This window comes from Octopus sinensis, linkage group LG12, assembly GCF_006345805.1.
Source record: "Octopus sinensis linkage group LG12, ASM634580v1, whole genome shotgun sequence".
In the NCBI taxonomy this organism is placed as follows: Eukaryota; Metazoa; Mollusca; class Cephalopoda; order Octopoda; family Octopodidae; genus Octopus; species Octopus sinensis.
The window spans coordinates 22,901,541-22,914,040 of NC_043008.1; the positions used below are offsets into that span (position 1 = coordinate 22,901,541).

Consider the following 12,500-nt stretch of genomic DNA (forward strand, 5'->3'; position numbering starts at 1 on the left):
AATCCCAAGGCACAAAGAAGTCTCTGTGCAATTTGCCCACTGCGTCCCTGCCTTAAAACGGCATAGATAGATAGATAGATAGATAGATAGATAGATAGATAGATAGATAGATAGATAGATCGATAGACAGATAGATAGATAGATAGATAGATGGATGGATGGATGGACGGACGGACGGACGGACGGACAGACAGACAGACAGTAGTAGTAGTAGTAGTTGTTGTTGTTGTTGTTGTTGTAGGAAGAGGAAGAAGCGCAGCGCTGGCAATAATGGTCAAAGTAATTTTAATAGTCATTATCATCATCATCATCATCATTTAACGTCCGTTGTCCGTGTTGGAATGGGCTGGGCAGTTTGACTGGGCTGGCGGCACGCTGGAAGGCTGCACCAGACTCCAGTTTGATTTGGCAAGGTTTTTTTTTCTATGGCTCTATACCCTTCCTAACACCAACCACTCCAAGAGTGTGTAATGGATGCGTTTACATGTCACCAGCACGGGTGCCGTCTGTGTGACACCGGGGTGCATTTACGCCCCACTGGCACAGGTGCCAATTTGCGTGACACCAGTATCTGCCACAACTGTGATTTTGCTCGGCTTGATAGGTCTTCTTCTGAAGCACGACATAGTGCCAAAGGTTTTGGTCACTGCCTCCGAGAGGCCCAACACTCAAAAGGAACTCAGCACGGGTGCACTTGGCTTGACCGGTCCTCTCAAGCACAGTACATCACTAAAAGTCTCAGTCATTAGCCATTGCCTCTGTGACGCTCAAAGTTCGAAGATCATGCTTCACCACCTCATCCCAAATCTTCCTAGGCCTACCTCTACCACAGGTTCCCTCCACAGTTAGAGATCGGCACTTCTTCACACAGCTGTCCTCGTCCATACACATCGCATGACCATACCAGCAGTGTCATCTCTTTTGCACACCACATCTGATTCCTCTTATGCCTAACTTTTCTCTCAAGACGCTTACACTCTGTCGAACATGCACACTGACATTGCACATCCAGCGAAGCATACTGACTTCATTTCTTTCAAGCCTATGCATGTCCTTGACTGTCAGCCCATGTTTCACTGCCATGCAGCATAGCTGTCCGCACACAGACATCAAACAATCTGCATTTTTACTCTGAGGCTCTTTGTTGCCAGCAGGGGTAGGAGCTCTCCAAACTTTGCCCAGCCTTATCTTATTCTCACAGCTACACTCACGGAGCATCCACCTCCACTACTAACTTGGTCACTTGGATAACGGAAGCTGTCAACTACATCTAATTTGCCCTCCTGGAGTCTATTTTCTACACATTTTGAGCGTTTATTGTGCCTTTGCACCTTCCACATACAAAAGTAACTTTCCCTGTTAACCTTCCTCTGATGTTACTGCAGCCCTTATGTGTCCAAAGCTTACACTGGGTGCATCCTATGGAGTTTCTACCGACACCTTTTCTACAGATTGAGCAGGGCCATCTACCTGAAGGGATTTGGGATTTGTTTGCCTTCCTACTTACTATGACTTTGGTTTTTGCTAGGTTAACTCTAAGGCTCTTTGATTCTAGATCTTGCTTCCATACTTGGAACTTCTTCTCTAGTTCAGCATAGAGGAGCTCCCAGGGGCAGCCTGTCTTGAATTCATCTGTTATTGCCTGGAGTACATTTTTGTCAGAAAAGAGAGCAATACTCATAACACTTTTCAGGATCTCCAGAGCTCATAGAACTGAGGATGGGAAGTGTCTTCAAAGTGAAAACCTGGCCTAAATGACTGCATTACTATGGGTCCCACAAAAGGCTCTGATGATACCAGCCAAGTTTGGTAGTGTTAGGTTAGGTTATATAAAAACTCAACTTTTTGCTCATTATACGTCTTTGGTTTCATACGTTTTAAGGTCTAGCCACAGACCACACAAGACACAGCCAGTTCCAACGACAACACCACAGCAACCACGTTGAGACTTACCAACTCTGTCCAACAACATTACGGCAACCTCCATCTTCGTCGCCACCATCATCTTCTTAACGCCGTCAACATCATCTCTCTACGTACACAACTCAATAAGCAATTCGCCCAGGTTCTAACGCTTCTCTGTTCGTGAATTACTTCACCATGGATCAACAGCGTAAACACAACCTACAAGAATTTCTGTATCAAGTGACCAGGCAGCAGCATCGCAGCCACGACTTCACGTATGACATGTACTTGTAACCAGCTCAGCATTATTGCTGCAACTTCTTGATACAGTATTTCAATTACCGTGTACTAATGACTATGAACTGATATTAATTATCTTACTTGGGTCTATGAATATTCTTCTCACTTTCCTATATAGATTATTTCACTGTTTTTCTTCTCCATTGCTATTCATATATGTTCTTAATACGCGCGTACAGCTGTGCTTACACACATACATTTGTTCTCATGACGGCCTGTCTATTATTCTGTATAGATGATGCACACACAGACATACATGTTAACATATCAATAAATCTTCCCTTAATCATTCTATGCGGTTGTGTCTCTCTTGTTCTCACTGGCACTTATATGTATTATTCAATTTATAGTTATTGTATCGACCATGTGATGTACTAAAAAGCCATTCTCGTCACCTTGCATCGCACGGTCTCTTACAGAATTATCGTCAGCTCAAACGACGATGGTATCTACCATGAATCATCCTGTATTACCAATTTTCACAGGAGACATTGCTGTCTGGTTTGTCCAGTTGAAAGCGTTTTTTCTCTCTGCAAACAAACACAATTCAGACCAACAATAGCTCTACATTTTACTTAGCTATATACCATCATCATTAACTGGAGAATTGCGAGCTATTATTACAGCTCCACCAGCAGTTGCAACGTATTCATCAATCAAAATTGAAATTTTAAAACGAACCTCGCTCTCTTCTGAAAAGAAGTTTTCAGAAACTTCTCAACGACGAGAGTTTAGTAGACCGAACACCATAGCAGATGCTCAACAAAATGCGGCAGCTCACTCTGCTGAAAGTAAGTTGCTTAAACAACTCTTTTCCTCCAAATTACCACAGTATGTTCAAGGTATTCTCACTCATTTGATCGACGTTAGCACAGTCGACCAGCTTGCAGCGTCAGCAGATAAAATTTTGGAGTACACAAAATCATCTCCAGAACAGAACAACTCTCCTTTGCCAGTTGCTATAGTTTCCTCTGAATTTAAAGAATTCCGTGAATCTACGCAGAAGAATATAGACAAGCTATTCGCAGAAGTTCATCTCTTGTGTATCAACAGAAATTCTTCACCGCGTCGGTATCGTCATTCTAATTCCCGTTCTCCCAGCAGATCAAAACCTTTTTGTTGGCATCATTATAAGTTTGGTTCTTCAGCTAAGAAATGTATTTCACCTTATACATTTAAAACTCAGGAAAACTTAAAAAGCCGAACTCCGAGCATGACCGCAGTTCCTGGCACGTTTTCTCCTTGTTGCACATTTTCATACTAGATTTCGAGTCTAAGAAGGAATTTCTAGTTGATTCTGGAGTGTCCTGCAGTATATGGCCGTCTAGATTTGTTAAAGAAAAACTTTTCACTTCTGGCATATCTCTCCAAGCAGTCAACAGCTCTCCTAGTAAAACTTTCGGTGAGATTTCACTCACACTGGACCTGAATCTCAGACGAAGTTTCCAGTGGATTTTCATCATTGCCGTCCTTCCTCACCCAATTTTAGGAGCTGATTTTCTCCACCATTTTTCACTATTAGTGGATGTCAAAAGAAAGAGACTTATTGATAGCAGTACACAGTTATGCGCTTAAGGAAGACATTTCAATTCCACTTCTGTCAGCCCACTTTTTTTTATTGCGGCTGAACCAGACACATATCAAGCCGTGTTTCAATTCTATCCTGAGTGAACAGATTTGACTTTCGATATTAATGCTTCAACTCGTACAACTACTCATTATATAACCACCAACGGATCTTCCGTTTTCTCGCGTCCTAGATGTTTACCACCTGAAAAACTCAAAGCTGCTAAAGCAGAATTCAGCCATATGCTGCAGCTTGGAACAATTCGTCCTTCAAAGAGTAGCTGCTCATCAACACTCCACTTAGTGAAAAAGAAATCTGATGATTTTAGACCTACTGGTGACTATAGATGACTCAACTCTATTACCACTCCAGATAGGAATCCTGTACCACATAATCAAGATTTTGCATCTTCTCTGCATGGTTGCACTATTTTCTCAAAAATAGATTTCATACGAGCATACCTATTTCTTTACTACCCACAAGGGGCTAAACACGGAGGAGACAAACAAGGACAGACAGACGGATTAAGTTGATTATGTCATCCCAGTGCGTAACTGGTACTTAATTTATCGACCCCGAAAGGATGAAAGGCAAAGTCGACCTCGGCGGAATTTGAACTCAGAACGTAACAGCACAAACGAAATACGGCTACGCATTTCGCCCGGCGTGCTAACGTTTCTGCCAGCTCGCCGCCTTAGATTTGATACGAGCATACGATCAGATTCCTGTAAACCCAAATGATATTCCGAAAACGGCTATCGCAACTCTATTCGGGTCATTTGAATTTCTTACCATGTCCTTTGGGTTAAAGAACGCCGCCAATACTTTTCAACGTTTCTTTGATGAAGTAATACGTGGATTAGATTCTGTCTATGCTTATAATGACGACCTTCTCATCGTCAGTTCTTCTGAGAAAGAGCATGAGATTCATTTGAAGCAACTATTCGAAAGGCCTTCTCAATACAAAATTCCTATCAACTCTACCCAATATATTTTCGGTGTGCCTTCTCTCGCTTTCCTTCGCCACACCATTAATAAGGATGGGATTAGGCCTTTGCCAGAAAAGGTTGAGCCTATCGTAAAAATTCTAGTTCCTGCGTCATTAAGACAGCTCAGTCAATTTCTTGGATTAGTTAATTTCTATGGACGTTTTATACCTCGTTGCGCTGAAACTTTATACTCTCTCAGCAAATTGCTGCAACACTGCAAGAAGAGAACAGAAAAGATTACTTTAGCTCCTGCTGAAGTACAAGCTTTGAACGATGTTAAACAGAAACTCTCTCGTGTCTCCATGCTGGCTCATCCCATTCCTGATGCGAAATTTCTCTTGCAGTTGATGTGTCCGAAATTGGTGTCGACGCAGTCATTCAATAATTCCACTATGGTGAACTGCAGCCTCTTGTGATTTTCTCTAACCAGTTAAAACCAGCTGAAACTAAATATAGCTAATTCAGTCGTGAACTGTTAACTATTTATCTTTCAGTTAAACATTTCCAACACATTTTGGAAGGGAGAAACTTCACAATGTTTATAGATTATAAGTCGTTATCTTTTGCTTTACACTGCAAGCCAGATAAATTTTCTCCGAGAGACATTTGACATTTGGAGTACATTTAACAGTTCACGAGTGATATACGATACATTCTAGGTTCTGAGAACATTGTTGCAGATTCTTTATCCCGTTTATCTGTCAACGCGTTATTTTCGACTGCAGAAATTAACTTGGACGAAATGTCTGAAGATCAACCATCCGTTGATTTAAATAATATATACAACAACCAGAACTTATTCCTTTTGACCTCCAATTTTTCCCAGTTGCAACATCAAACAAATAGATCGTTCGCGATTTTCCTTCTGGTAAACCTCTCCCTTTAGTTCTTCAAAAGCATCTCCGTATCATTTTCTCAGCGCTACACAATATTTCACATCCTGGTATAACAGCAACATTGAAGCTTATTTCACCTCGTTTCGTTTGGCCGAACAAGCGTCGATACATAGCTGATTGAACTCGTACCTGTGTCGATTGTCAAAGATCCAAGGTACATAAACATATCCGTGCACGGTTAGGAACTTTCTCCACTCCAGATGCACGATTCCAGCACATACATGTTGAGATAGTAGGACCTTATCCTGCGAGTCAGGGCTACACGTTTTTATTAACCTGTATCGATCATTTTTCCCGCTGGCCAGAAGCCATTTCACTCACAGATATCTTTTTTCTAACTGTGTCACAAGCTTTAGTCACAGGATGGATCTGTAGTGGGAAAGATGTAGCAAAAGATGTTGAGATAGGAGATAAGATAGGCATGTGGACGACATCAAAGCAAAACAATAGGAAATCATCGGATTGTGCATTAAATAATTTATTTAATCGACACTTGCATTTACTTGTTGTATACACCAAAACATTCACTATATAACATCACCAACTTGTTTCGCGTTGGTGAAGAAGAAAATAAACAGGGAAAATATTGTGTCGATGTGATGAGGTAGAACCGAGCATGTTTTGTGTGTGTGTGTGTGTGTGTGTGTGCGTGGGTCATTCAGTGGTGTCTGTTTATGTTCTGCCACTGCTCCTGTGTTGGGTCATTCATGCTGAATATGTGGTTCTATGTTAGCTGCTTGACTGGCGCAAGTTACTTGCTGGCTGTCTGCTTGGTGATGGCTCTCTGCCTCTGTCGTACGTCTGACTGTATTTATAATAGTCATGACAGCTAGAAGGACAGATATATACCACAAGAGTAATTTCTACTTATATAGGTCGCATCCTGTACACTTGAACCTTAAATGACACGACTCATGTTGTAGGTCAAAGGGAATTCCATCCATCACTTTTTGACAGGGCAAAGAAATTTCTTTCGCGCCTGTTTGACCAGTGGTGGATCAGACGAGCGAGAATCCTCAGATTCGGTTTCGAATCTAAGCTCGGAAAAAAGGAAGTGTTAGTTTTTACACTACCCCACTTCAAGTGAGAAAGCCACAGAGATAGAACGATACAGATCCGTGTGATATTGAAAATGTGTGATTTTGTGTGTAATGCAGAGAAATGGATACAGTGTGATTTACAGACAAATGAATATATGCCAAAAACATGGGAAGTGAAAGAAATGAAAACAAAAATTATGTAAAGCAAAATATCAACGTTCAGAGTTGGTGTGTGCAATATATAGGCGCAGGAGTGGCTGTGTGGTAAGTAGCTTGCTAACCAACCACATGGTTCCGGGTTCAGTCCCACTGCGTGGAATCTTGGGCAAGTGTCTTCTGCTATAGCCCCGGGCCGACCAATGCCTTGTGAGTGGATTTGGTAGACGGAAACTGAAAGAAGCCTGTCGTATATATATATATATATATATATATATATATATATATATATATATATAATATATATATATATATATATATATGTGTGTGTGTGTGTATGTATGTGTTTGTGTGTCTGTGTTTGTCCCCCTAGCATTGCTTGACAACCGATGCTGGTGTGTTTACGTCCCCGTAACTTAGCGGTTCGGCAAAAGGAGACTGATAGAATAAGTACTGGGCTTACAAAGAATAAGTCCCGGGGTCGATTTGCTCGACTAAAGGCGGTGCTCCAGTATGGCCGCAGTCAAATGACTGAAACAAGTAAAAGAGAAAAGATAAAGAGAAAGAGAAAGAGATATGTTAGGCAATGTGTATATGCCTAGGCAGAAGCATAAATGTAATTATACTGGCGTGTTGAAAGAGATATGCAGCTCTATTGAGGCAGAAGCATAAATGTAATTATACTGGCGTGTTGAAAGAGATATGCAGCTCTATTGATTACGCGACCCGCTAGGGGTTTAATAGACGTAATTTATCTTTCAGGCGCAGAGAGCAAGTGATAGCACACGTTAGAATATGAGTGGTGTAAGTGTGTGTAAGCATACAGGTGTGATGTAGAGAGCACTTTTAAAACAAAGCAAAACATAGGCGCAGGAGTGGCTGTGTGGTAAGTAGCTTGTTTACTAGCCACATGGTTCCGGGTTCAGTCCCACTGCGTGGCACCTTGGGCAAGTGTCTTCTACTATAGCCTCGGGCCGACCAAAGCCTTGTGAGTGGATTTGGTAGATGGAAACTGAAAGAAGCCCGTCGTATATATGTATATATATGTATATGTGTGTGTATGAGTTTGTATGTCTGTGTTTGTCCCCCCAACATCACTTGACAGCCGATGCTGGTGTGTTTATGTCCCCGTTACTTAGCGGTTCGGCAAAGAGACCGATAGAATAAGTACTGGGCTTACAAAGAATAAGTCTCGGGGTCAAGTTGCTCGACTAAAGGCGGTGCTCCAGCATGGCCGCAGTCAAAATGACTGAAACAAGTAACAGAGTAAAAAAAAAAGTATAATGTACATGCAAGAAAAATGAAAATGTTCATGGAAAAAGTTCGTTTGGTGAAATGTTCAGTCAGTTCAGTTAGTAGAACAATGTTCATAAAAAATGTTTTTCGTTGATATAGAAAAATGGGGTTTTTTTTATACAAAACTAGCAGTATCGCCCGGCGTTGCTCGGGTTTGTAAGGGAAATAACTATATAAGCATTTTTAGAGAGTTATAGCCCAAAAAATAGCAAAAAATGCATTAAAAATGGAAAAAAATGATGGTAAATTTTTTTTTAAATCGTTGACTCATCGTAGACATTTTTAGAGAGTTACTTCCCTTATATAATAGCGAAAAAAATGCATTAAAATGGAAAAAAATGATGGTAATTTTTTTTTTTAATCGTAGACTCATCGTAGACACGCGCTAATACCCAGAAGGGCTCGATATGAATCACGACTATAAGATACCCGGTTTTGGTTACACTGCACCGCAAAATGTGGGAGTAGTTAGGAATCTAAATCGTAGGAGACAGACACACAACTTGACTTTTATATATAAAGATGTTCTTTGTTTTCTTTTGGTTTGTATGCGGGTGAGTCACTTGGGTTGTGTACGAGTAAATTGTTCATAACTATAAGGAAAAAAAACAACTACTATTCCTCATGATGGGGTGAGAGTAGGCATAGAGATGGTGAGGGCAATGGTAAAGACAGAAAGAAAAAGAGAGGGAGGGTAAGAGAGACAGAGAAATTTAGGGAGAGTTGATGATATTTTAATAAAAGTAGTAGTGTTGATGGTGGCAGTGGGAGTAATAATAAAAGACAGAGAGAAGGAGTGGGTATGTGAGAGTAAGAGAGAGATGATGTACAATTTTTTTAAGCATGTCTCTTTGACAGAAATTCCTGTTGCTAACATACTGAACACTATCTTTTTTGTTTATCTTTTCCTTTCTTTGATACATATATATAGGTGTAGGTGTGGCCGTGTGGTAAGAAGCTTGCTTCTTATCTACATGGTTCCGGGTTCAGTCCCACTGCGTAGCACCTTGGGCAAGTGTCTTGCACTGCGGCCTCGGGTCGACCAAAGCCTTGTGAGTGGATTTGGTAGACGGAAACTAAAAGAAGCCCGTCGTATATATATATGTATGCATGTGTTTGTTATTTGTGTCTGTGTTTGTCGTCCCACTATCGCTTGACAACCGATGTTGGTGTGTTTACGTCCCCATAACTTAATGGTTCAGCGATAGAATAAGTACTAGGCTTACAAAGAATAAGTCCTGGGGTCGATTAGTCCAGCATGGCTGCAGTCAAATGACTGAAACAAGTAAAAGAATAAAAGAATAAAAGAAAAAAGAATAACACACACACACACACACACACACACACACATAAAATACACTTTAACCGAAATAAAGTTTCCCCAAAATCAAACATATCTAATATAATAAATGCAAATGTCAGTGTATCACATTTTGGCAACTTTAATAAATCTTTTCTACTGGAAGCAGAGGGCCTCAAATTTTGGGGGAAGAGATTAAGGTGATTACATCAACCCTAGTACGTAACTGGTACTAATTTTATTGACCCCGAAAAGATGAAAGGCTAAGTTGACCTCGGCGGAATTCAAACTCAAAACCTAACGGCAGACGAAATACCATTAAGCATTTTGCCTTAGCATAATATAATATAATATAATATAATATAATATAATATAATATAATATAATATAATATAATAATATAATAAATGTGTGTCAGTGTGTCACACTTTTTCAGCTTTACTCCTACAGGCTGTAACCCAACATATCATACCATTTTGGAATCAGGCTGACTCTGTGAGTAAATTAAAAACATTCCGGGCTGAATCCGGACCCACAATACTGAAATTTTGGATTCCTATGTTTTCATTACTGCAATTATTTTCGGTGATTTTTTTTTACACGATTTTTTTTTTTGCGACGAATATGATCACCATTGGGATATGACCCTGGAGGAAGCCATTGCAACAAAATCTCCAAAACAAATCAGAGATCTGTTTGAAGATCTTCCCATTCGGGGTCAGTTGCTTAAGAGCTAGTACACACATAGGCGCAGGAGTGGCTGTTTGGTAAGTAGCTTGCTAACCAACCACATGGTTCCGGGTTCAGTCCCACTGCGTGGCATCTTGGGCACGTGTCTTCTGCTATAGCCCCGGGCCGACCAATGCCTTGTGAGTGGATTTGGTAGACGGAAACTGAAAGAAGCCTGTCGTATATATGTATATATATATAAGTGTGTGTGAATATGTTTGTGTGTCTGTGTTTGTTCCCCTAGCATTGCTTGACAACCGATGCTGGTGTGTTTACGTCCCCGTAACTTAGCGGTTTGGCAAAAGAGACCGATAGAATAAGTACTGGGCTTACAAAGAATAAGTCCCGGGGTCGATTTGCTCGACTAAAGGCGGTGCTCCAGCATGGCCGCGGTCAAATGACTGAAACAAATAAAAAGAGTAAAAAGAGTAAAGAAAAAGAGTACACACACATATATAGATAGACAGATATATAGATATGTGTGATAAGCTTCTTTCAGTTTCTGTTTACCAAATTCACTCACAAAGCTATTAATAGAAGACACTTGCTCAAGGTACCACACAATGGGACTGAACCCAGAACCATGTGATTGCAAGGCAAACTGCTTTCCACCCACCCACTTGAATTTGCTAAATATATATATATTTTCCTATTACTGTAGTAAAAAAATATTTAGTAGCATTTCTAAACGTGCCAATTCTGGTTAAAACATCTTTCATGTACTGACGAAACATGTCCTGAAACAAGATATCCTGTTTCTACTGTGAGACCATTATCATTTAAGTCGGTGGGATTTTTATGTGACAACACTTTTGTACAACTAGTTATAATCATGAGATACTCTTACAAGGAATCTAAATTTTTAGCCAACCACTTAACAAGCATTAAAACATAGTAAATCTTTCAATCAAACGATAAAATAGATATTCTAAAGTAGGTCTCTTCTGACAAGTTATCCATATTGATCATTTCTACCAAATTGGTATCAGATATTGCAGCATTATTTTTTAAAATTAATAATTGTTGATGTTTGTTCCTTCTCAAGCCATGCCTGGCTCATAAAGGCCGGTTTCCCGGTTTCCTTGGCGTATAGGTTCCCCACCTGGTCGGGGACACTGGTCGGTCGCAGGTGAGCTGCAAGATGCAGGAGGAAAGAGTGAGAGAAAGTTGTGGCAAAAGAGTCAGCAGAAGTTCGCCATTACTTTCTGCCGGAGCCGCATGAAGCTTAGGTGTTTCGCTCATAAACACACACATCGCCCGGTGTGAGATTCGAACCCGCGATCCCTCGACCGTGAGTCCGCTGCTCTAACCACTAGGCCATGTGTCTCCACTATTGCAGCATTGTACAATCTTCATTCATTTCTTGTTTTCACACACAACAAAATAATTTGATTTCTGTCCCAAGATGTCCAAATCATTGTTTCTTAGTATTTTATCCATTTTACTCTCATGGATCTACTTCTTTTACCAATTCTTCAACTGATCAGCTTTATAATTTCAATAACAAAAAAAAAAAATTATTTGCTAGTTCAGCTGCAAAGGTTACTGAAAGGTGAAAAGTAACCAATCCAACTGTTTTAAGAACTTCATAGGTTTCTGTCTAAACTATGGAATGGAAGCACTCTGTCGGTTACGATGACGAGGGTTCCGGTTGATCCGATCAACAGAACAGACTGCTCGTGAAATTAACGTGTAAGTGGCTGAGCACTCCACAGACACGTGTACCCTTAACGTAGTTCTCGGAGATATTCAGCGTGACACAGAGAGTGACAAGGCCGGCCCTTTGAAATACAGGTACAACAGAAACAGGAAGTAAGAGTGAGAGAAAGTTGTGGTGTAAGAGTGCAGCCGGGATCACCACCATCCCTGCCGGAGCCTCGTGGAGCTTTAGGTGTTTTCGCTCAATAAACACTCACAACGCCCGGTCTGGGAATCGAAACAGTGATCCTACGACCGCGAGTCCGCTGCCCTAACCACTGGGCCATTGCGCCTCCACTGTCTAAACTATACTTTAGGTTTAAAAATGTAGCAACTGTATGTTCATAGATCGCCCATCTAGGCTTAAATAGTCAGAAAATGGCTCATATACTGATGTGTTTCAGTCTCCATTTGCGTATGTATGCTTGTCTGTTCTTGTAACCTATTTACCTATCCGTCTGTATGTTGATCTGTTTATTTTCATATCTATATGCTTACATACAAAAAAAGTGCATACACACACACATACATACATTTATCTACCTAACAGTCCACTAACTATTCTACTCTACCTGTGTAAACTGTGGGAATGGAGGTATGGTATCTACTATGTATATTTCTTAT

At 40.6% G+C, this 12,500-nt stretch overlaps 2 protein-coding genes across 2 annotated transcripts in view; one reads left to right on the forward strand and one right to left on the reverse strand.

Moving 5' to 3' along the window:
• LOC115218040 (probable UDP-sugar transporter protein SLC35A4) overlaps positions 1-12,500 on the reverse strand; it is a 192,021-nt gene that overhangs the window by 175,537 nt on the left and 3,984 nt on the right. The window lies entirely within an intron of this gene.
• LOC115217832 lies at positions 2,101-3,469 on the forward strand. The gene is made up of 2 exons (XM_029787515.1): positions 2,101-2,180; positions 2,785-3,469. The coding sequence occupies exons 1-2, from the start codon at positions 2,101-2,103 to the stop codon at positions 3,467-3,469; spliced, it is 765 nt and encodes a 254-aa protein (XP_029643375.1).

Excerpts from the sequence above, each read along its gene's own strand:
- LOC115217832 (XM_029787515.1), top strand. The coding sequence starts at position 2,101 with ATGGATCAACAGCGTAAACACAACCTACAAGAATTTCTGTATCAAGTG. Across the intron at positions 2,181-2,784 it reads CATCGCAGCCACGACTTCAC|CTATATACCATCATCATTAA; the intron begins GTATGACATGTA and ends CATTTTACTTAG.